At 40.0% G+C, this 26,102-nt stretch overlaps 1 protein-coding gene across 3 annotated transcripts; it reads left to right on the forward strand.

Annotated features, from left to right (window-relative positions):
- The first annotated feature begins 1 nt into the window (after position 1).
- On the forward strand, positions 2-13,380 carry Wdr53 (WD repeat domain 53). 3 transcript variants are annotated; one of them, XM_027935980.2, is made up of 4 exons: positions 126-142; positions 6,459-6,529; positions 6,673-6,954; positions 12,757-13,380. In XM_027935980.2, exons 2-4 carry the CDS (start codon positions 6,524-6,526, stop codon positions 13,351-13,353), a joined length of 885 nt encoding a protein of 294 aa, XP_027791781.1. In that variant the 5' UTR covers positions 126-142; positions 6,459-6,523; the 3' UTR covers positions 13,354-13,380. The 3 variants fall into 3 exon arrangements, with proteins under 3 accessions (XP_027791779.1, XP_027791781.1, XP_027791780.1); XM_027935978.2 differs by having other exon boundaries at positions 2-142; positions 6,459-6,954; XM_027935979.2 differs by lacking the exon at positions 126-142 and adding an exon at positions 1,893-2,061 and having other exon boundaries at positions 6,459-6,954.
- The last annotated feature ends 12,722 nt before the right edge of the window (positions 13,381-26,102 follow it).

Below are 26,102 nucleotides of genomic sequence, written 5' to 3' on the forward strand. Positions count from 1 at the left end.
GGCGCACGCCCAGCTCGCTGGCTGTTCCTCTCGGCCCCGGATGTGACTGTTCGGCTGAGGCGCCTCGCGTTCTACGCTTGGTGGGATTGGACGCGGCTGATGAGGTCATCACTAGGAGCCCAGGAGGAGAAGGGAAACGCAGGTATGAGGCTGGTGCGGGTGGGTTCTGGGTTGCGCTCCGATACCTTTTCAAGCTCTTTTTGCTCTAGTGGCTGCGAGTCCGCTCTCTTGGGCCCCTTTGCTTGCGAAGTTTTCCCGTAGCATTTGGTTCCTGTTAAATCTCCAAATTAACGTATGAAACTTCTCTTTTCCTGCCAGCCAGTTCCTAGCGATGCACGTTCGGTTTGAGTTGGATCCTTTTTCTTTACCTTGGGTATCTGGAGCCGTCTTTTCCTGGTCTGATTTGATCCGTTTCTATACCTTCGGGGGCTGAGGCGGTCCTTTCCCGGTCAGACCCGCTTGTTCTTCTTAAATATCGGTACTTACCAGAATTTCTGACCCACCGTGCGCTCCAAAAGTACATTTGAATAACTTCTACGTTGGAATACCTGGCTACATTTGAATACCCTCCTGACACCGCCCCCCGAAAATTTGGATAACTTCAAAGTGCCGTTTGCGAACTAAATAAGTGCCGTATTTTTTGGACAAAATATAGTATTCCCAGATCCACCGCTTCGTAGATTAAGGCGATGTGTTGGGGTTGTTTTGTTACTTTATTACTTACTTTATTTTTATGTGGTTCTGAGGACTGAACCCAATGCCTCACAGGTGCGAGGCAAGCGCTCTATCACTGAGCTATAACCCCAGCCCTTAAGGCATTAATTTTTAATTAAACATTACAATAGAGAGAATGACATGGAGACCATATTACAGATGGTTTCGTGGAAGGAAAAGAATTTCAGCATTATTTGGTCATAGTACGTTTTCCTAGAGGACCCCAACCGTTTTCTGACAGCCTTTAAAGAACACATAGGAAAAGAACAATAGTCACAGCGTGAGCCTGGCTCCATACTAGTTCTTTTACATCGTTTTTGTTTTTTGTTGTGCCGTACCAGGGATCGAATTCAAGGCCTTGGTGGCACTTATGCAAGTACTCTACTACTGAGCTACATCCTTAGCCCTCTACTCTGGTTTTTATATAATCCTCAAGACAATTCAAAGCTGGTAATTATTTTAATAGTAGGGTTCACAGATTCCCTTAGTGTCACCTTCAGTGTCTTGCAATCTTTATGTAGTAAGAAATCTTGTCTGAAACTTCCTGTGTATAATTTCTTGTTCTCTAATGAAAACAAGAACTGCAACCTCCATCCCTTCTGTTATGTAATAACTTGTTTATTTCCGGTTCCTTCTTCCAGATATCTTTTTCACCAAGCTCAGTAACCCTGAGCTTTTGTTTTTACTAATACCAATGTTACAGCCTTTCAATCATTTTGACCACTATCCCATTTCTCCACATCATGACCAACTTTAGGAAACAAACCTGTGAAGGAACAGTGACTACTGATTATAGTAATGGTGATGCTAAGGTATTTCCTGAGTTCCAAATAACAACTTTTGTCTGAAAAGACAATTATGTTTATTTTAAATTTGCAAGAATGAGGTAAAGTTGATGCCTCAGAGAAGGGGATAAAGAATTGTGCAGAATCAACAGATATAAGGCACTGACAAGGTGTGGTGCACTGCAAATGTAGTCCCAGCTACTCTGGAGGCTGAGATAGGAGGACCACTTGAGCCCAAGAGTTTGAGATCAGCCTAGGCAACGTAACAAAACCCTATCTCTTTTTTCTTTCTTTGGGTGTGTGTGTGTGTGTGAGAGAGAGAGAGAGAGAGGGAGAGACTGGGGATTGAACCCCCTGAGCTACATTACATCCTAGCCCTTCTTAATTTTTTATTTTCAGACAAGGTGTGAAAAAGTTGTAGAGGCCATCCTTGAACTTGTGGCCCTTTTCCTCAGACTCCTGAATAACTAGGATTACAGGCCTGAGCCACCACACATGGCAAAACCCTTTCTCTTAAAAAAGGGGGGGAGGCATGGACATTTGAAGAAGTGGACTAATGGAGGTATGGCTGGAGAAAAGTGTTGCTAATCAAGATTACTCATTTATTATACTTTGAACTTTATTTTGTCTGAAAGTACAGGTGAGGTAGAGCCTTTGAAGGATCCCATGAGATAATTTTGGTGTTTTTCTAGTCCATCATTTAGGTGACTTTCAGTGGCAGACCATCCCCCAAGTGGCCCAGGTAGAATTTCAAGGGAGAAAAAGATTCCTCCTTTTTACAAATCTTTTACCTGCTCATCACCCTTACCCTTCCCTTCCTGTTTATTGCCCTCATTCTGCCCTCTAGCTATTCAGAACTGTCACCTGTGGCACTCCGGCACTCCACCCTCAAGTTGCTCTCAAGATACCACACCTTGTCCTCACCCACTTCATGATCTCATTAAGTGTTAGAAGGGAGGACTCTATCATCTAAAGTAATTTATAGGAGGATATTAACTGCCATGCTTGATCCTTTAGGCAACTGCATAGGAAAAGAGAAGCTTATAGATTTGGTACATGAATGTGGGGATACTGGTACTTAATCTATTTCCACTAAGCTTTCTAGTCCCAGTCAGAAAAATAAGAAACAGTAGCTTGCTAACAACTCATTCCTGAAGGATTATTTAATTGAACCCAAATTTAACTCATTTTCCTTACTATCCTTCTACCATAGAGGTCTGTTTTAACACTTCTCGATAGTGGTCTTTGGGTAAGTTCCAAATAACAACAGTTTTATAAACTAAGTAATCAGATGGTTTTGGAGGCTCTTGTTGAATCCCTGATCAATATTCCATATGACAAATGCTGATTGACTAAAATTAAAAGCCTCACTTGAATGTATAGATTTTTTAAAGTTTTTCTTAGCTTTTTTTTTCTTTTAGCATTTCCAGTAATACATCTTTTTTTTTTCCTGACCAAGCAAGTGACCAGTTAATATTACCCATGTGATTTCAAGATTAGAAATTTAAGTAATTTTAGAGTTTAAGATAGAACTGTTCTTAGATATTGTGGGTTTAATACAAGAGTTACAATTTGTTCCTATGGAAAAATTTATAGAAAACATCATTGTTGGTTATAATAGTGCCTTTAAGCATAATGTCCACTTATTGCCTAACTTCTCACAATTTGGGGTGGAGCTTAACCAAATGTACTTTAAAATTGAATTAATTTATTTCAGAAAAGAATTATATTAGGAAGAAAATCTGCTAAACTTTGTCTGCCAATCAACATTTTTTATTTGGAGCTACTGTGAATAGAATTGTATTAGAGGAAATAAAAGTACTAGAATCCTGTCTCATTCTTGTCTTACCTAAAACCTGAAATCCCAGTAGGGATGCCAAACCTGTATGCATACACAAAAAAATGCATATGATAGAATCAGAGTATAGACTTCCTGAAGTTTTTTGGGGGATGGGGAAGACACGGTATTGAAACCAGGGTGCTCTGCCACTGAATCACATTCTCCAGCCCTTTTTTATTTTTTTATTTTGAAACAGGGTCATTAAGGTATGGGGCAGGCTGACCTCTAATTTGTGATCCTCCTGCCTCAGGCTTCCGAATTGCTGGGATTACATGCATGCATCACCACTCCCAGCCAGACTTCTTGATATTAAAGTTGATTCACCATCACAAAATTGAGGCCCTAATTTAGTACAGAAGTGATCAACACTCTAAGAATTAATAGTTAAAATTATTGGTGACTTAAATAGTCTTTTCAGTAGTTAATTTAAATTTCATATTTTAAGTTAGGAAGGCATCTTTGCCAGATGAAGTGTCAGTATGACAGTTCCTACCTTTATTTAAAATCATAAAGCGGGGCTGGGGATGTGGCTCAAGAGGTAGTGCGCTCGCCTGGCATGCATGCGGCCTGGGTTCGATCCTCAGCACCACATACAAACAAAGATGTTGTGTCCGCCGAAAACTAAAAAATAAATATTTAAAAAAATTCTCTCTCTCTCTCTCAAAATAAATAAATAAATAAAATCATAAAGGGGCTGAGGATGTAGCTTAGTGGTAAATGGTGTGCTTAGCATGCACAGGGCCCTGGATTCCATCCTCGGCACACAAAAAAAATAAAGTCATTTGTCCTTTCTCTTGATTTATATGGAGCTTTTGGCAAGAATCTTTGTTATGGCAGAAGATTATTTAACTACCATTTAAGTACTTCTCAGCAAAAATCAAACCACCAGGGCTTCTTTACCTCCCTCTGAGTCATTTCCTCTCTAAGAGTCTCCTTTAGATCTTTGTTTCAGTGTCTATTTAATTAGTTTCCTCTATATACTAATTTAATGCTTTTGCTGAAAAAAAAGTTTTGGTTTTGTCTTTCTCCCATTTTATCCTCTTTATGAATATTACTGTATGTGATTTTATGACCATGTTTCTGTTACCTTGATTACTAATATGTCTGAATTTTTTTTTTTTTTTTTTTGCAGTCTAATTAGTGATTGTGCATGTGAAAGAGATAAAGGAGTGTGGCTACAAGTAGGAGGAAATAAGCAGTTTTGTATTGAGAATGCAAACTTTAGGCACCAGGTTGTTTTAAATGATTTTTTTTAAATTTATTTTTAGATGTAGTTGGGCACAATACCTTTATTTTGTTTATTTTTATGTAGTGCTAAGAACTGAACCCAGTGCTTCACACATACTAGGCGAGTGCTCTACCACTGGGCAAACCCCAGCCCTCATATGATTTTTTTTGAAACATTATTAGGAAATTATCTCTGTACTATTGGGCTAAATTCAAGTATCTTATCTGAAAGTAGTAAAGCAATTCAGGGAGTTTTTCTTTGGTAACTTCTCTCTTGGACTGTGAAATGAAAAAGTAAATTTGTCCTGATAGATTTGTTTTCTTTTTTTCATCTGACCATTAAAGTTGTATAAATTGTCCTGATTTCCTTTTTTAGCCCTTACCAGTAGACAGCTGAGACAGGGCAGTATTATGTGTCAATTCCAGTCTGTATGTCTGGGATTTCTAGAGTAGGATAAATCTAAATTTTATATGCTCATACTATTATTGTATAAGTGCAGATAGATACTAATATAGTTTTAGAATCTGTGAATACATTTAAAAGCTGTACTAAACTATTAATAGCATTTGGTCATTTTCTGTACTTTCAAAGAACACTAACAAAACTATTGTTAAGTGCAAAACTATTGTTAAGTGGAATTGTTAGAAAAGGCTCTTCATTATTTAAATATTTGGAATCCCTTTATATTGGTTTTCATGTATAAATCCTAAGAGACAGGTGTCCTTGACAAATTACTTAACATTTCTGAGATTCAGAGTTTTTGTTTATTTGTTTTTGTGGTGCCAAAAATTGAACCCAGGGCCTTGTGCATGGTAGGCAAAAGTTCTACCACTGACCTACACCCCAGCTCAGTGACTCAGTTTTATTATCTGTAAAAAAACAAAACTAATCAGAAGAATATTTTGAGAATAAATTGATAATAGCCTATTTAATAAGTCTCCAGTGTCTCCCAGTGGCCCACATTTTTAACCAGTTCTCCAGATGATTAATAGTATAATACATGTTCTAAAATTCTAACATACATCAGAATTACTTGGAAGACTTGTCAAACACATTGCTAGGCCCTATCCCCAGAAGTGCAGATGTATATGCCTAGGGTAAGGTCCAATGATTTCTATTCTAACAAGTTCCTTAAGTGATACTGATGCTGCTAGACCACAAAGTGCTATAGGAAACACACTTCAAGACCACTGGTGTAGTATATTTGATGCCATTTTGACCAGCCTAATAAAGATGGAAAAAGTAATAATAGGAATTTGTTTTTGAGTACTCATTATATGTGCTCAGGGTAATATTATATGTGTTTTATATATATTAACATTTCATTTTCTCAATGACCCTATGAAATAAGTGGGTGTTATTATTATACTCACTTTATAGAGATGGAAAATTAGTCACAGAGAGGTTCAGTAACTTGCCCAGGCACCCAGCTAATACATACCTGGAGAAACTGGCCACAGATTTCACACTCTAAAACATTCCTTTAGATCAATCCCCAATGTCAAAAAAATGAAAAACATTACCCAGATGAAAAGTATAATGTGATGATTGTGCAGCCCTCTTTTTAAAAAAGTTTTCCTAGTTTAAAATAAGTTATATTTAGTGTTTATTCTTATGTCTCACGACAAAAACTATAGAGGATCAAGTTTACTTGGGTTCCTGATGGTAAGGGAAGCCCTCTTAAGCATATGCCTACTAGTATACCTCTGCTTTCAACTATTATGCCCTGCATTCAACTAGGTTTTGATAAACTTGACTTTTAATGTTTTTTAAATTGTCTTTAAGCTGTCTTTTTTAAATAATTTAAATGAAATGCTGCTTATTATATTTGTATCCTACCATCAAGTTCTCGTATAAAACATGATATTATAGTTTTTTTCCCCTTTCACAGAGTCTTCGGGGTCATTATGGCAGTGAAGTGGACTGGTGGACATTCTTCTCCTATTCTCTGCATGAATGCAAGTAAAGATGGGCTAGTGGCTTCTGGAGCAGAGGGTGGAGATCTCGTGATTTGGGGTGAAGATGGGACTCTTTTAGGACACATGCAGTTCCAAGGGACTGATGATGTTACCAGTGTCTTATTTTCTCCCTCCTGCCCCACCAAGCTCTATGCATCACATGGAGAAACCATTAGCATACTGGATGTCCGATCCCTCAAAGATTCCTTGGACCATTTTCATGTGAATGAAGAAGAAATCAATTGTCTTTCACTGAATGAAACTGAAAACCTGCTGGCTTCTGCTGATGACTCCGGGGCAATCAAAATTCTAGACTTGGAAAATAAGAAAGTTAGCAGATCCCTGAAGAGACATTCCAATATCTGTTCTTCTGTAGCTTTTCGACCTCACAGGCCACAGAGTCTGGTTTCATGTGGCCTGGATATGCAGGTGATGATTTTGCAAAGAATACTTGAGTAATTTCTAAATGTGATTTGCTAGCAAAATGATGGTTTTGGGTTGGTTGTTTTGTTGTTGTTTGTTTTGTTTTTGTTTTGTTTTAGCACTGCTGTGAACTGAACCCAGATCCTTGCACATACTAAGCATATGCTCTGAGCTACATACTCAGGCCCCAGAATCAAGTTATTGATCATGCTAAATATGTTGCCTTTTCTATTCTGTACTAACATGTCTTCTCCATTTATGAACCTTAAGCTTTATTTCTAAGTTGAATGCTAAACTGACAAAACCTAGTAGATTTTATTCACAAAGTAATCATTAATCCTTTAGTTTTCCTTTATGTATGCTTTAAAACATTTCTAAAACCTCAGGATTCAAATATTTGATTCTAAACAAACAAAGGGAAGTGCAGAAGATAGAATAGATCCACACATTCTCTACAAACTCTGTGTTACACTTTAAAGAAAGGAAAGGAAAGTTGGAGGTCCTGACCCTGTTTTTACTTAAAAATTCTGGAGTACATTAAATGAAATAGTGTGCGTTGATGATGACAATCAGAGCATTGTATTCAGTGCTGGGTTTTGAAAGCAACATCACAAGTTAGCCCAAATTCAGAGGAAGACCACCATGAAAGTAGATATATCTAGAAAACACATTATACATGGGAGCTGGAGGTGCTTAGTTTTCTTGAGGGTTGAAAATGGAATATGATAATTTATTTTTTTATACTTTTATTTATTTATATGCGGTGCTGAGAATCAAACCCAGTGCCTCACACATACCAGGCGAGTGCTCTACCACTGAACCACAGACTCAGCCTCGGAATATGCTAATTTAAATGACAGAAGTCATAGGGAAACAGATTTTGGATTAATAGAACAGTTTTTGTATACCTTGAACTTTTCCCTTGTTGGGATGCACTTCTCTTTGAGAGAATACATCTCATCACTGAAGTGAGAATAATCATGACTTCTCTGTTGTACTTAGTGCTTCCTGATTTACATATATTAGTTTTAATTCTAATCTTACCCTCCCAGATCATTACTTTTCTATAAATAAGGAAACTGAAATTGAAATTAAGTATCTACACTACTGCCTGACCAGAATTCAAACCTTAGTCTCTCTGGCTCCAAAGCCTGTTTTTTTCTCTGTGACACTTGAGGTATTTAAACAGAATATCATCAGGAATGTGATAGGAGCTGGGTGCAATATAATACACTGTAATCCCAGCTACTTGAAAGACTCTCAGAGTCGAGGCCAGGCTGAGTAACTTAGCAAAATGAAAAATAAAAAGGGCTGCGGATGTAGCTCAGTGGTAGAGTGTTCACCTAACACATGTGAGGCACTGAATTTGATCCTTAGCACTACATTAAATAAATAAATAAAGGTAATGTGTCCCCCCTACGACTAATATGTGTGTGTGTGTGTGTGTGTGTGTGTGTGTGTGTGAGAAAAAAAAAATTCTGGGGCTCGGGATATGGCTCAAGCGGTAGCGCGCTTACCTGGCATGCGTGCGGCCCAGGTTGGATCCTCAGCACCACATACAAAAAAAAAAAACAAAAACAAAGATGTTGTGTCCGCAGAAAACTAAAAAATAAAAATATTAAAATTTAAAAAAAAATTCTTAAGGAACAGATGACCTCTAGAAAGTCATTATTTAAAAATGGCCTATATGCCCAACACTATTCTAGGCATTGAAGCTGTATTCTCAATAATATACAGTTGTTATTTTTTTAGAGAGAGAGAGAGAAATTTTTTTAATATTTATTTTAATTTTCGGTGGACACAACATCTTTATTTTTTTAATGTGGTGCTGAGGATCAAACTCAGCACCCCGCGCATGCCAGGCGAGCACGTTACCACTTTAGCCACATCCCCAGCCCAATATACAATTTTTAATGCTAAGACTCTTTGTTCCTATTAACCAGTAAAGGTTTTTTTCTTTTCACCTTCCTGGTCGGTGGTCTTTGCCCATCCCTCCTCCTCCTTGTACATCTCTTAGGAATCCATGAGGCTGATTTGGTGTTGGTTTCAATGACCATCTCTAGCTTCATTAAGCTACCAGCATTTAGTTGGGGGGGGGGGGGCGGTAGTTGGAGAGTCTAGCGGTGGGGTCAGTGGATGCCCTGCCGTGCTGGGATTACTCCCAATCAATGAAGAATTGCCCCACCGGAAGTGTCCTAGTGACTCTGTTGAGGATCATTCTATATGAGGCACAGTTACTTTACAACCTCTAAATTCCTTTCCACTCCTAGATCTTTGACAAAACCCTTTATAAACCTACATTCTCTATCCTTGGGGTGATAATCTGCCTGTGTGGTTGTGAAGAAGCACTGCACAGCCAGGTTGATACCTGTTTTGTTTTTTTTTAAGGAGAACAGTTTTAGTGTGTTTTTGACTAGTCATTCTTTCATCTTCCAGCTATTCCATTTTTCATCACTGGCTCATTCATTATTCACTAGGCATGGTAGTTAAATATGCAGAGGTGACCTGTTCTCTTCAGATTAGATGAGGAATGAACATCCAGAATTTTATCATTTTGCCTCCACTTCTAGGTAAGACATTTTAGTAGTAAGGCAGCTGCTAGTTAACAGCCTAGGAAACAAATATTCTGTGAAAGTTGGGTTTAGGTAGTAACCTATTTTGATTTGCCTGGCAAAAATGTTAAAAGTTCACTACAGGTTAACTTTTGTAGTGGTCTGTGTTATAGCAATTGCAGCTAAAATCAACATTTTTTTTTTTTTTTTAAATTCTGGGGATCAAATCTAATGCCTGGCACATGCTAGACAAGTACTCTCTACCATTGAGCTGCAGCCCCACTGCCATGTTTTCAAGCAATTCCTTCCTTCACCAAAGTTGAAACTTTTTCTATAGTTTTCTTTTAAAAACCTGGTTGTCCAGTATTATTCTAAACTTTATGAATAGCCTGTCTTTTGGGGAGCCCAAGAACATAGACATGATAGTAAAAGGGCATAAAAGTTATAAAAGTCTTTGTTTTTATTTAGACGGTTTAAATAATTAGGCAAATTGCATTCAAAGAGGTAGAGACCTGCCAGACACAGTGGCACATGCCTTTAATTCCAGCAATTTGGGAGGCTGAGGGAGGAGGATCTCAAATTTGAGGCAAGCATCAGTAATGTGACACCCAATCTGAAAATAAATTGTGAAAGGATTGGGGATGTAGCTTAGTGGTAGAGCACCCCTGGGTTCAGTCTCCAGTACTACAAAGTAGGGAGAAATTTTTGAGCAGGGTCATTTTGATATGTTTGCATTCACTTCTGACAGTTTGCCAGTTGTCTACTTTCACTCCCTTTGACTTTTTTTTAAATATCTTTATTTTATTAATTTTTTTCATGTGATGCCAAGAATCGAACCCAGTGCCTCACAGGTGTAAGGCAAATGCTCGGCTGCTGGCCCCAGCCCCAGCCCCAGCCCTCCCTTTGACTTTTTACAGACCTATAAGCCTCAAACTTTTATTCTTTTCTTTCACTATCTCTAGCTCTCCTGCTTAGGGTGTTAACTGCTCAAACAGCTGGTTGAGAAATGAGCGTGAAATGCTTTGGAGTCTTTGGCAGTTAAGACAAATAAACATAAAGAGTGAGTTGGGGATGTAGCTCATTGGTAGAGTACTTGCCTGGCATGTATAAGGCCCTGCGTTGATCCCCAGCATCAGGGATTGAGGGTCAAAAAACATAAAAGGAATATCTAAGCAGGTACCATCCAAATTATTAGTACTTGGAAATAACTATAAAATTGGTAGACTCTAAAATTATTTAGCACATTTAGATAATTTAAATCAAATACAAAAATGTTCATCTGCTGAAAACACATTTGGTGCAGTTTGTTTTAATGTCTTAGGAGGACAGAAAATACAGTCCTGACATTCTAGGGCTGTATGAGAACTGGGGTACCTGCCAATCCACTTAAGCTAGCAGATTTCTGTAATGTCAGTTTCCTTGTATTCAGGTTTTTTAATAGCATAACTGATGATCTTATCAGTTTAGATCTGTTCATTTGACTATCTAAACAAGGCTGTGTTTATCCTACTGTCCATTAAAAATGTGAGTTATAAAATGTCTGTTCTTGAAAGGATTAAGAATGTTTTCCTTCTTGGGCGCAGTGGCACAGGCCTGTAATCCCAGCAGCTCGGGAGGCTGAGGTAGGAGAATAGAGAGTTCAAAGCTAGCCTCAGCAATTTAGCAAGGCCCTAAGCAACTCAGCAAGACCCTGTCTCTAAATAAAATATTAAAAAGGACTAGGGTGTACAACCAGAGAAGTGAAAATCTGTGCTCCATTTGTGTTCAATGAATCAAAGAGCATTCTGCTGACATGTGTAACTAATTAGAACAAGTAAATAAATAGCGAAAAATTCTCATAAGCATATTAATGGTGGGGGGGGGAAGGACTAGGGGTGTGGTTTAGTGATTAGCATAGATTGACATGGGGGGAATGAATCTGAATATTATAGTGTAAAATTAGTTCTCAAAGCTTTTTTTGTTGTTGTTTTATTTAGCATTTTGTTTAAGTCAGTCTAGTAGATCTAAGATCATGGTAGGGAACAACAACAAAAAAGCCAAATATAAAACCAGGATGTCAAATTAATTAGCAGATACATTTGGGATTTCTCCTCTTTCCCAGCTGTTATATTAGGCAGAAGCAAAGATGAATTAAATCCCTGGAAGCAGAAAATCCAGCATTATATGTCAATTAGTAGATTAGAAATGCAGTATGTATAGGAAAGACGGTGAAATGTGATGGTCATCATTACCCTAGGATGTGACTCTACTTTGTGTACAACCAGAGATATGAAAAATTGTGCTTTATATGTATAATATGAATTGTAATGCATCCTGTTGTCATATATAACAAAATTAAAATTTAAAAAGATAAAGTAAATATAAATGGTTCCAAAAAAAAGAAATGCAGTAGTGCACACCTATAATCCCAGCTACTTAGGAGGCTGAGGCAGGAGGATCTAAACTTTGAGGCCAGCCTTGGAAAATTAGAGAGACCCTGTCTCAAAATAAAATAAAAATGGGCTGTAATATATAGGTCAGTGGTGGAGTGCTTTCCTAGTATGTGTGAGGACATGGGTAGAATCCCCAGTACTGAAAAATAAAAAAAAAGATTTGGAACTAGATATGGGATAGAGAGAGAGTGGGATATATAAGCTCCTAGGGTTGGTAATTTGAGTAATGGGAAAGAAAAGAAAAGCCATTCCAGTCAGAAATAATTTCAACAATAATCTAGATTTAGTTTATTTAGGACTTTTTATAACAAGCATAGATGAAAATTAACAAATTACATAATCAGCAGGGATTTTTTTTCCCCCTTGTTGTTTTGTTTTTTAGACAGGGTCTCACTATTTTGTTCAAGCTAGCCTTGAATTTCTAGACTTGCGTGATCCTTCTGCCTCCTAAGGAGCTGGGACTACAGGCAGTGCCACCCTGCTTAGCATAATCTTCAGTTTACTTGAAATGATGAGGTAGAAAGATATGGAAACTGGTAGCTGCTTAATAATTACACTTTAATGAGTTCTATTCATATCATTATTTAGGATCTTGTTTTGTAAATTCTACCATCCCTTCTGCATTCTAGCTTTAAGTCCAGTTTTAGGTGGCATTCTACTGGCATGTTGTGGTAGAGTCTGATTTGGTTTTTTAAATATTGCTGGGATGTATCCAACTGATCATTCTCAGACTACTTTGATGATTTTATTAGAAGCTGGACAAATACTGTGGTTGAGCAAAATGGCTAGTACTTTGTATGACTGTAATTTCATCTTATTTAAAGGTGATGCTATGGAATCTTCAGAAAGCCCGGCCACTCTGGATTACAAATTTACAGGAGGATGAAACAGAAGAAATGGAAAGCCTACAATCACCTGGTCAACTCTTAAATCCTGCTCTAGCCCACTCTGTCTCTGTGGCATCATGTGGCAATATTTTTAGTTGTGGTGCTGAAGATGGTAAGGTTCGAATCTTTAGGGTGATGGGAGTCAAGTGTGAACAAGAACTGGGATTTAAGGGCCACACCTTGGGGGTGTCCCAGGTCTGCTTTCTGTCGGAATCCTATTTGCTGCTTACTGGAGGGAATGATGGGAAGATAATGTTATGGGATGTGAGCAGAGAAGTTGAGAAAAAACAGAAGAGTCCTGCAAAACATACCCACAGAAAGAAAACTAAACGAGCAACTTACACCAAGCAGGGTGGAAACACTAATGCTTCAGTAACAGATGAGGAAGAACATGGCAAAATCTCACCAAAGCTAAATATTGAACATGGAGAAAAAGTGAATTGGCTCTTAGGTACAAAAATAAAGGGACGTCAAAATATATTAGTAGCTGATCAAACTAGTTGTATATCTGTCTATCCCTTAAATGAATTTTAAATCCAATAAAAACTGTGGAAAAACCGATTCAGATTTTTAAAAAATTCTGCTTCACTTATCTGTAAATCTGTAAATCTTACACTTTATCATGTAAAATCATACCATTTCATTGTATAAATTTTTTTTAAAAGAGAATTTTTTTAAAATTTATTTTTTAGTTTTCCGCGGACACAACATCTTTATTTGTATGTGGTGCTGAGGATCGAACCCAGCGCCACGCGCATGCCAGGCAATGCTTGAGCCACATCCCCAGCCCTCATTGTATAAATTTTTAAGTCATTTGAACAGAAGAAGATAATTGGATAATATTTCATATAGTAATGACATTAAAATTTGGAGAAAGAGAACTAATATTCATTGAGTATTGACTGTGTGCCAGTCATTTTACATATATTTCATTTCTTATATATATTACATATATTTTATTTCAACTCAATGAAATGAGTGATTTCTCCCATTTTACTGGTACAGGAATCAATACCTAAGTTAAGTAACTTGAGGACCCAGGAAAATTTTGGGCACAGTTAGTTGCATGGAAAGGCCTTTGGTTGTCTTGTCAAGCCTTCTGACTTAGGGAAGCCCACATCCCTATCCAAAAGTGGTTACCACATTAGTTGTGACATTCGTTATTTCCTTTTTATTTTTGCTACTGGGGATTGAACCCAGGGGCACTTTACCACTCAATTACATATTTAGTCCTTTTTGATTAATTTATTTTTAATTTTGAGATAGGGTCCCACTAAATTGCTCAGGGCCTCACTAAGTTGCTTGTGATCCACCTGTCTTAGCCTCTGGAGTGACTGGGATAATAGGCATGCACCACCAAGCCCAGCAACCTTAGTTATTTCTGATCCCAGACATTTTTTTTTTTTCTGTAGATGGACACAATACTTTTATTTATTTTTTTAATGTAGTGCTGAGGTTCTAATCCAGTGCCTCACACATGCTAGGCAAGTGCGCTACCATTGAGCTATAACTGCAGCCCTGATCTCAAAGGTCTTGAGGAGCCTTACCAGGTTGTAAGAAAAAAATCTTTTGTTCTTGGTAAGGCACAGAGGCCTTACCAATTGCCTATCCTGTGTTTGTAAGAAAAGCATTCCAGGGTCAAGTCAGTTTAAAATATTATACAGCAATTCAGGCTATGATGCTGGAGGGAGCAAGAATATATTGAAGTTATAAATAATCAGAATTTCAGTTCGGTGTGGTGGTGAGTGCCTGTAATCACAGTGGCTTGAGAGGGTGAGGCAAGAGGATCACAAGTTCAAAGCCAGCCTCAGCAATTTAGCAAGACACTTTCTTTTTCTAAATGTTCTTTAAGCTTTTCCTCACACTGCCTACCCCTTGGAGTGTTTTTGTTTGTTTTGTTTGTTGTTAGTAGTACTAGGGATTAAATCCAGGGGTGTTCTATCACAAGCTACATCCCCAGCCATTTTTGTTTTTTATTTTGAGACAGGGTTTCACTACATTGCTCAGGACTCTAGTTGTAAGGGACGAAAACCAAATTTTAATTGTCTTAAGGGAATTAGGGATATAGCTCAGGGGTGGAGCACTTGCCTAACGTGCAATGCCCTGGGTTCAATCTCCAGCATCATGAATAAATAAACAAATGTTGACTTAAGGGAATAAAAATCAATTTATTGACTCAAATAATTGAGAAAGCCAAGAACAGTGAAGTATGTACTGCTAGGGTTTTGCTGATGGGACATGAGTCTATAAGCACCCCACCTTTTGAAAGCCCTTTCCTAGAGATGGCAAGAGAAGCCTCAGCAATTTTGAGCCAGAAACCAGCCATTTTCAAAATGTGTTCATGGAGCCTTTTTTATTTTATTTATTTATTTTTTATATGAAGGGGTTGATTTAGACTTCCCTAAGGTGTCTTCTGTGCTATTTTATGGGGTGAAAAACAACACCATCATAATATTGTGCTTACATGCTTATCCAATGTTTATAACATTATGTTAAATGCCAGCAAGCAGTAATAATCATGAATAACTTCTGGAGATTATAGGAAGATCTTTTGAAATTTACCCAAGTACAACATCATTTTAGCTACTGATTTTGAATATCAGACACCAACTCAGACTGCCCAAACAAAAAGGGAAATTTTACTTTTTACCATCAGGACAAGAGAGGAGGAGGGAGTAAAATTCTCTCTTAACCCAGAGGTGAAATGGACCTTCCCTTCTCTTCAGTCTCTTTCCAGGGAAACCATTAAGAACGAAGACCGCCGTACTTTCTGTCTCTTGAGTCCCTGTAGTCACTTGGCTCTGTTTCTTTCTACCTAGTGGCTTTAAAAAAAAAAAAAAAAAGATGGCTTTTGGGGGTTACATCAGCAACTCTTTCAAAGCCAGAAACCAAGTGGAACAGTGTCCCAGGTCCAAGTTCCAACTTCCTGAGAAAATCAGATTGGTCCCTCTTAGGTGCTTATCCCTGATCCAGTCATCTCTGGTTAAGAGGTGATATCACATACATGATTATTGCCAAAGGGGCCCACTCCCATATGAGGAGATATTTCCAAAACAAGCTTAGCTCTGGGAGTCAGCTACCATTCAGGATAAATAGGAACTTGACCCCAAAGATTTACAACCAACTATTGATACTTTGGTAGTAAATATTCATTGTGAAAATTATAAACAAAATGAACTATTATGAGTGCCAAAGGTTTTGCTACAGTTTGAGTGTAAGGAAGAGAGATGTCTAGATTGAGTAATGAGACTTTGAAGAAATGTGAAGCTAAAGTAAGCAAAAGAAAGCATCTCTGAGCTTACAGAGAACCAGAATATCATTTTTGACTATGGTTTATCTCTGGTAAGTCTGCTGACCGCTCAGGTAACAAGTAGGAACTTCAGTGATTGCTCCCTCAGAAGTAGACTTTCAGTGACAACCGCCCCCGGCCCCACCATTTTTAGTAGGCTGAGAAATATGCCCCCAAAGATAATCAGGTTCTAATCACTGAAACCTTTAAATATTACCTTATTTGGTGATATTTGTAGAGGTGATTAAGTTATGAGTCTTATGTTAAAAAATTATAATCATAGCTAGGTGTGATGGCACATACCTGTAATCCCAGCAGCTTGGGAGGCTGAGGCAGGAGGAGGATCGCAAGTTCAAAGCCAGCGACCCACCAGCACCAGCTTCATGAATCAAGGTTCCAAACATGAGAAACCGCTAGGGAGTTTTGAATTAAAGAGACAAGACTCTAATTACCTTTAAACCAGCTCCAGGAGGGTTCCTCCTAGTGCCAGCCTCCAGCCACCTATTGTGGTAGCAAAGTTTATTGAGGGGAGAGAGAGAGAGAGAGAGAGAGAGAGAGAGAGAGAAAACATGCCAGGGAGTGGACTTTTATGGGAGAACAAAAAATTCTGGGGAAAATCCCATCCAGTGAAAATTAAGGGGGGCAGCATCCCAAGGTCTTCGGGGTAGTGATCAGACACGCCTCCACACGGACAAGCCCTCAGACCTGAGAAGGGTGGGGAAAACTCTGGACACAGGATGTGCCTAAGTGCCTCTCACCTAGACAAGGAGGTAACTCAAATCACCTCCGAGGATTACCTCCCACAGCCAGCCTCAGCAAAAAGCAAGGCACTAAGCAACTCAATGAGACTCTGTCTAAATAAAATAGGGATGGGGAGGGGCTGGGTTTGTGGCTCAGTGGTAAAGCGCTTGCCTAGCATGTGTGAGGCACTGGATTTGATTCTCAGCATCGCAAAACCGCATATAAAAAAAAAAAAGGTCCATCAAAAACTAATAAAAATATTTAAAAAAACCAAACAGGGATGGGGATGTAGCTCAGTGGTCAAGTGCCGCTGAGTTCCATCACTGGTACCCCCCTTAAAAAAAAAAGCTATAATCATGTTTGTCTATTTTTCTTTTTATTGGGGTGTAAGATGCTTAAGGGTAAGGACTGCCTTATTTCTCTTAAGAGTATATTGGTGGGGCTGGGGATGTGGCTCAAGCAGTAGCGCTCTCGTCTGGTATGTGTGCAGCCCAGGTTCGATCCTTAGCACCACATACAAACAAAGATGTTGTGTCAGCCGAAAATTAAAAAATAAATATTAAAAATTCTCTCTCTCCTCCCTCTCTCTCTCTCTTTAAAAAAAAAAAAAAAATCCTTAAAAAAAAAGAGTATATTGGTGTGGCTTGTCCTGGTACTTGTCCACCCCACAACCAACATAAACTTTAAGACCCATTCACAAACCTATATTGAGCTCTGTGAGGAAAAGTAACTCTGAGGAGATGGAAAAAAAATTAAAAATAAAATGAAAGTGAGCAAGAGATTTAAACAGACACCTCACCAAAGTGGATTCGTAAATGGCCAAAATGTACATGAAAAAGTGCCTGACATTAATAGTCATTAGGTAAATGCAAATTAAAAACATAATGTATGGCAGGGGTTGTGGCTCTGAGGTAAAACGAATAAAGATACTGTGTCCAACTACAACTAAAATATATATATATATATATATATATATATATATATATATATATATATATATATTTTAAAGTATTAAAAAAACACAATGTAGAGCTGGGGGTGTAGCTTAGTGGTTGAGCATGCATGAGACACTGGGTTTGATCCACAGCACCACACAAAAAAATAAATAAAATAAAGATATTGTGTCCATCTATAACTAAAATAAATAAATAAATAGCACAATGTAAAATCACCTCTCCATTAAAATGGCTAAAATTACAAAGGTATGACAATGTTGATGAGGATGTGGTGCTGAAACTCACATTGTTGGTACAAATGCAAAATGATACAGCCACTTTAGAAAACAGTTTGGCAGTTTCTATAGTTAAATGTATGCTTACTCTATGACCCAGCAATTTCACTCCCACTTATTTTCCTCAAGAGAAATAAAAATTATATTCACAAAAGCTGGATGCTGTGGCACACGCTTGTAATCCCAGCAGCTCAGGAGGCTGAGGCAGGAGGATCGCCAATTCAAAGCCAGCCTCAGCAATTTATGGAGGTCCTAAGCAATTCAGTGAGACCCTATCTCTAAATAAAATATGAAAAAGGGTTGGGGATGTGGCTCAGTGGTTAAGCCCCCCTGAGTTCAATCCCTAATACCAAAAAAGAAAAAATAAGGGCTGGTATGTAGATCAGAAGTAACCCTCCCATTCCCTGGGTTTAATTCTTAGTACTGCCACCTCCACCAAAAAAACACTTTGTGCTTCTTGGAAATCAATCTTGTAACCCACTTCTGCCTCCTAGTGACCACTGATCTCTTTTTATTTTTATTTTTTCTTTTTGCCGTGCTGCAGATCCAACCTAGGGCCTTGCACATACTAGATGAGCACTTAGCAATACTGAGCTACACCCACTGCACTCATCTGCTCATCTTTTTTCTGCTTTGCCTTTTCTGGAATGTCATATAAATAGTATCATATAGCCTCCCAAATGTTGCAGGTATGTGTGACCAAGTCTGGTGGAAGCACAAGGGAATTTTTTAGGGAAATGGGGATGTTCTGTGATCATCATGATTGTGGGTAGTTGTGTGACTATAAACATTTTCCAAAACTCATCAAGTTGTAGTTTTTAAATTACTGAATTATTGAATTTTATTTTTAAATTATATCTCAAAATGATTTTGTAAAAAGGTTGCTTGCATTAAAAGTGCAGTTTCAAGACAAATGTCTTAGTCATTTTTCTAAATCTGTTACTACCCAAAGTCCCTTGTACATAGAAAGTTTGAAACCAAGCAAGGTGGTGCATCCCTGTAATTCCCATGACTGGGGAGGCTAGGGCAGGAGGATTGCGAGTTCAAGACCAGCCTCAGCAATTTGGTGAGGCCCTAAGCAACTTAGTGAGACCCTGACTCAAAAAATAAAAGGGCTAGGGATGTGGCTCAGTGGTTAAGCGCTCTGTGTTCAATCTCTGCTACCAAAAAAAAAAAAAAAGTTTGGATCTTTCTCTGTCTTTGTTAAGGTTCATCTTGCTTTGATTTATCACAGCTCATTTTTCTCTTAAAAAAAGAATTTTTTTCATTATATTTTAAAACTTAATACTTGCCCATATTTCTCTAGTTTGACATTATGATGTTAGAAATATTAATACAAAGAAGAGTTGTAACTGGGCATATGTTCAAGGGAAACACCTCCTTCAGCAGATACAGGTCCCCCAGAGACAATGGAGTCACTCAACACAAGGGTCAATAAACCCCTTCCCCAGTGCTCTACCATCAGTTCTCCCTCCTCAATAGCAGTAGTGGAAGTCACAGGAAATAACAGGAAGACTTTATCTTCCTTATGATGTCATGGAGTTTGGTTTGAAAAACTCACAAAACCTAAAATGCTTTAAAAATAAGTGGCAGAGCCAGGCAGGCACAGTGGGGCATACCTGAAATCCCAGCAGCTCTGGAGGCTGAGGCAGGAGGATCACTGATTTCAAGCTAGCCTCAGCAACAGTGAAGCGCTAAGCAACTCAGTGAGACTCTGCCCTCTAAAATACAAAACAGGGCTGGGGATGTGGCTCAGTGGTTGAATGCCCCTGAGTTCAATCCTCAGTACCCTCCCCCCAAAAAATAAATAAAATAAATGGCAGATATAAATATTCAGGCTTTTGAAAAATCTAAATAAAATTGAGGGTACATAAACCAAACAATAGATGTAATTCAATTAGAGAAAAGTTTTGTAATTGAGTCATTCCTCTGCCCAAGATAATATCCATTTGCCAAATGCAAGAGAACCTGCTCTAAAGTAGCTGGTGTCAAATCCATGCTGTAAGAGGAGATTTAGTTTCTGTAAAACAGACATCAGCCATGATAGCAAGTTAATGGTGTCAGTTTAATTTTATTAGCTATGATTTGTGTTGGGAGTCGCCCCGGCTCCAAAGACAAACTTCCCCATCCCCCAAGAAGAGTTGTCCAATGGTGAGCCCTACTGGCTCACCTAATCCTTACCCACCAATCAAAAAGCACCCCATGCCAACTGTCAAACCGCCCCCCCCCCCATAAATCTGCAGAGCTGTTCCTCAATAAACGGGCATTTTGTCCAACGGCAAGCCTTGATCATTCTTTTATTGGTGCCAAAATCCGGGATCGAACCAGGGACCTACTCGGCCGCTAGAGAGATGCTTACCTACCCCTTTCTCTCCCCTCTTTCCGGCCCTGGGAGTATCCGGGAGGGGTCCCGAAAAGCCTTGGCCAAGGTCTCCCACAGCTCCAGCTCCATCCAGGACGACAGCTTCGACTGTCAAGATTCAGTGACGACCAATCTCTGCAGCTCGAACCTGCCACTTAGGCACTCCTGATTTTTTGGCTCTAGTGGGGACACCCCTTTTGCCAATAAATCAGTTTTCTCCTTCTCTGCGTCCTCTTCCCTCCTCCTTACATGGGTAACGTGTCCTCTCTGCCGGTCGACTCTCCCCTACAATGCCTCTTGGATCAAATATAGCACCCAGGCTTGGCCCACTTATCCCTTAGACAACCAAAGCAGAGGCCCCTTTTTGGGTCCCTGGATCCCTTCATTCTAAGGGATCTCTTCCAGGCTTTCTTCTTGCTCTGATCCAGTCCTGCTCTCTGTACCTCTTGCAAACAAATTCTTCTAGCCGTCCAAAGGACGCTCAACAGATGACACAGTTCTCCTACTTAATTTCTTGGCCTTAAAGGGATATCGGGCCTCTCCACAAAAGGCCCAAATAGCATGTATCTAGGTTCTCTATCTCTGAAGGGAAAAAGGCCATTACAGTAGACAGAAAACAGCTTATTGTGTCTATACCTACACCAAAGACTAAAGATGACTCTCCTTCTTGGGTTTGGCTGGGTACTTCAGGGCCTGGATTACTTTTGAATTTCTCCCTCCTCACCAGGCCACTATATAATCTGGCCAAGGGCCTCCAAGAGGCCTTGGAGGTAGGGAAGCCCTTCAAAAAGGCCCTCCTCTGGGCACCCACCCTGCATCTCTCAGACCTCTCCCGACCCTTCACCCTCTATGTAAAAATAGGGACAAAGTCTGGGCATTCTGGGTCAGGAATATGGCCCCACATTTGCACTAATGACCTACCTATCCAAACAGTTCGACCCCACCGTCAGGGGTTGGCCCCCATGCCTCAGAACCCTAGCAGCGGCCCATGACCTCCAGAAAGAAGCACACAAGCTTACCTTTGGCTCCCTGATAACCATCTCATCTCCTCACCATCTAAAGGATTTTCTTACTTACAAGGGGGCTACAGTCACTTCCTCCTTCCAGGGTTCTATCCTTCCTTGTCTCTCCTTGAAAATCCCTCCCATCTCTTTTCAGCCCTGCTCTCCATTAAACCCTGCCTCCCTCCTCTCATCTTCTCACTCACAAGATCCCGTCCACAAATGCCTGGAGGTATTAGAGACAATTTTATCCTGCCCTACCACCATTTCTGAGGGACCCCTGCCCTCTTCGGACCTCGTCTGGTTCTCAGATGGTAGCTCCTTTATATAAGAAGGGGTTAAAGTAGTGGGGTATGCTGTAGTTTCCCTCTCATCCATCATGGAGGCAAAACCAAACCTCTCCCACCCAATACCACCAACCAACAAGCTGAACTCATAGCTGCCACAAGGGCAGTGAGCTAGCGGAGGGAAAAACCCTCTCCCTAGATAATATGTCTTCCATATCCTGATCTCCCACACAGCATTTGGAAAGAAAGGAGACTATTGACCACCAGAGGGACGGCAGTCATTAATCCCACACTTATTTCTGGCCTACTACGAGCCTCCAGGCTGTCTTCCCAACTGGGAATAATCCATTGCAAGGCCCACTAAACTGACACTTCCCTTACTACTATGGGGAATTCCAAGGCTGATCAAGCGGCTGGATCAACCGCCCTACAGAGCTTTACCTCCTCTCCGCTACCGGGGATTGGCCCAAAGATTCCCAACAACTCTTCCAGTTTCTTCACTCTCTATTTCATTCTAGTCCACAAAGTCTCACTACTTTCCTTCACTCCTTTTTCACCCTTTCCCCACATGATAAGACCCTCCTACAACAGATCACTTCTGCTTGTCAGATCTGCCTGAGAACCAATACCAATACTCCATTAAAACCTAAATCTTTTCCTTCTCATCAGGCCAGCGGTCATACCCCGGCTGCAGACTGATTTCACCAACATGCCCAGAGTAAAAAACAAGCCTTTCCCACTTCTAACAAGCAGGCCTCTACGGTAGTTGACTCACATAATCTCCCCGTTTCGGGATGCCCACTTCTATCCAATCAGGCAATGGCCCAGAATTCACCTAGCAGGCAACTCAGGGACTGGCTCATATACTATCGCTCCCTTGGCATTTCCATTGCCCTTACCGCCCTCAGGCTTCTGGAAATGTTGAAAGGACAATCAGTCCCTTAAAGAGACCTTCACCAACTCACCATGGAATTAAGCCTGGACTGAGTAAAGGTGCTCCCCTTGGCTTTATTGTGCATTAGAGCCTTGCCAAAAAAGCCTTCTAATCTCTCACCTTTCGAAGTCATGTATGGCCGTCCCCTTGTTCCTCCCGGATTGCCTACAGAACCCCTACCCATCTCCGAAACCTATGCCCTGCCCCTCCTCTTCCATCTCCGCTCTGAACTCTGGCACTATCAAGACTGGCTCCTTCCTGACCCCAGTCTCTCTCAAAACCTTACCTCCTTAACACCTGGTCAACTTGTTTACTATTGCCCACCGGGGGAAAAGTCCCCTCTAAAATCAAAATGGAAGGGCCCTGGCTCAGGTGATTATGTGCACACCCTCAGCGGCCAAACTCAAATTACCTAATAACCAACTTACCCCATGGATTCATATTTCCAGGCTTAAGCCCGGCACTCCTACTCCTTCATCAGAAGAGCCAACGATTGTCACCTGTCATTAATTATTCTTGTCAATGTTCCACTCATTTCTGGCCCCTCTTGGGTCCTCTCTTTGACCTATATTCAAGGCAAGTGACCCTAAGGGCCCCCTCCAGCCAGACCCCCTTCTCTTCCTTACAGACCCCCTACTTGCTTGGATCTGGCTGGTAGTGGGACTGTTGTGTGTTGTCCTTCTGACAAACCACTTAGGTGTCCAGAGCATGGTGAACCCTGAATAAGTGTGATCATAAGAGAGCACTTTACCAGTTGCCTTTTGGGCCTAAGGAGGAACATGTGTGTTTTGTTTACCCTCCCAGTTTTGTAAGAATTTCAAGTATCAGTATTTAAAGTTGAGGTGTTTTACATAAAGTTGTTTTACATAAAGTTGAGGTGTTTTCCCTGGAGAGAGCTGACTGCTCTCAAAGGGAAATATGGTAACAATGGGCCACCATCCTCCCTTGGCCGCCTTTGAGAAAGGCAAAGAGAGAAGCAAACTGGTACACCCAGTTAGGAGAAAGTTTGAAGAGCAGCCTTAATAGAGAGGGGAGGGAGCTAGATTGGACTAGGAATGAAGAGTGGAATTGAGGGTGTTAGGTGCAGGACAGGCTGGTCTGCAGGTCATGCCAAACAAAGTTAGCTGCAGGATGACCTGGCTTCTCAAACCCTCTGTCTGGTTCTTTATCACCTGTTTGCTTCAAGCCCAAATACCCAAGCCCCCACTCAAAGCTGAACACTTAACCCCCCTTGTGCCAACAAGACAGCTTGCAGACCCAGAGACCCCATTAGATTTGGGCTATAAAATCTCCCTGTGTCTGTTCCTTCCCTTTATCATAAAGTTCATTCAGACTCAGGTGGGTAAAAAATTTCTAATCAAGCTTTTACCAGCTTCTCCTCAGGAATTACCAACTCCTGGCTACTGATGATACCTCCAGTCGAGATCTATGCTGAATGGACTGACATCATCATGGATCTGTGGTGTCAAGGAACCTTCATTGATACCGGTCTTCTCTGCCCTCCTGTGGGGGCTCCTTACTTCCCTACTCTCTTTCTCCCACACCACCCCATTTCAGCAGGAAGCAGCCAGAATGAGTCGACACCCACTCTCATATAATAACAAAGAGGGGGGAATGTTGGGAGTTGCCCTGGCTCCAAAGACTAACTTCCCCATCCCTCAAGAAGAGCCATCCAATGGTGAGCCCTGCTGACTCACATGATCCTGCTGTCCAATGGTGAGCCCTGCTGGCCCACATGATCCTTACCCACCAATCAGACTAGCCCTGCTGGCTCACCTGATCCTTACCCACCAATCAGACTAGCCCTGCTGGCTCACCTAATCCTTACCCACCAATCAAAATCACCCCATGCCAAATGTCAAACTGCCCCCGGCTCTATAAATATGCAGAGCTGTTCCTCAATAAATGGGTATTTTGTCCCACAGCAAGCCTTGTTCGTTCTTTCAATTTGCTTTTGATTTTTATAGTTGTATAAAAGCTGGATACATAAGAAGTTAATTCCTAATGTTGAGTTTGGACATATTTAAGCAACTTTATTCTAAAAAACAATTTTAGTATAATAATAATTCTAGAAGTCTAATTTTTTTTTTTAAGAATTAAGTACTCAAGCTTGAATTCATAGTGTCCTGAAAACCCTCTGGAGTTTAGCTTCTCCAGGTGAGACTAGGACTAGGTCAATGATTTTGCTTGGGAATATGGGGAAGTAGCAAGGTTAGAACCCATAGTTTGTAGGTAATGGGGATATTCTGGTGGAGCACAGAGTATTTTTATGTAAATCTTTTTTTTTTTTTTTTTTTTTTTTTGTACTGGAGATTGAACCCAGGAGTGTTTAACCACTAAGCCACATCCCCAGCCCTTTTTATTTTTCTTTTGGAGATAGGGTCCCACTAAGTTGCTAAGGACCGCACTTAAGTTGACAAGACCAGCTTTGAATTTATGATGCTTCTGTCTCAGCCTCCCGAGAAACTGAGATTACAGGCATACACCATTGTGCCCTACTGATTTTAGTGTAAATCCTAAAGTAGCCAAGTAGGAAAATTAGTCACATTATCAGTAGGAGATATTGGAGTCAAGATGAAGCCCAGGTTTCTGGCCTCAGTGACTGGGTGGATCCTGGAAGGGAACATAAATCCAGGAAGGGAACACAGAAGGTAAGCAGGTTTAACTACTTAGACCCACTTATCTGCCCAGACTGGCCCCAACTAGCCATTCTGATGTTATTACCACCAGTTCTCCCAAGTGGCACATAGCTGCTGAGATTAATCAGGACACATAGCTGCATGTGACAAAACCCTTTTGATAATGGGTTTGTTTCCAAAAAAGCATTGGGGAGACTAGGCACATACTTCTCTTTCTCCTTGTATCTGTTAATTCTCTTACTGAAAATTTACTCCTTTTAAAATAACATACTCTAATTTTCTAACTGATGTTACTGCTCTTTATGATGCCTTATTCTTTTGGTTCTTAGAATTTTCAACATTTTTTCTTATTCTGTTTTTATTTTGGCTTTTTTTTTTTTTTTACCAGGGATAGAACCTATGTGCACTTAAACACGGAGCCACATCCCCAGCCCTTTTTATATTTTATTTTGAGTCAGGGCCTCACTGAGTTGCTGAGGCTGGCTTTGAACTCACAGTTCTCTTGCCTTAGCCTCCTGAGCTGCTGAGATTACAGTTGTGTGCCACCACATTTTTTATTTTTGAGAATAAAAATAAAACTTAGGGTCTCACTAAGTTCTTAGGGCCTTGATAAATTACAGAGGCTGGTTTTGAACTCCCAATCTTCCTGCCTCATTTTCCCAAGCTGCTGGGATTATAGGCATGTGCCACCATGCCCAGCCTAAATAGATTTCTTTACAATTAATATAATTTCAATTTCCAAAAGTCAAAACAAAAATTTTAAATGTTATTTTCCAGGATCATAAAATCCTTGTTCATT

Source organism: Marmota flaviventris, chromosome 8 (assembly GCF_047511675.1).
Source record: "Marmota flaviventris isolate mMarFla1 chromosome 8, mMarFla1.hap1, whole genome shotgun sequence".
Lineage (NCBI taxonomy): Eukaryota > Metazoa > Chordata > Mammalia > Rodentia > Sciuridae > Marmota > Marmota flaviventris.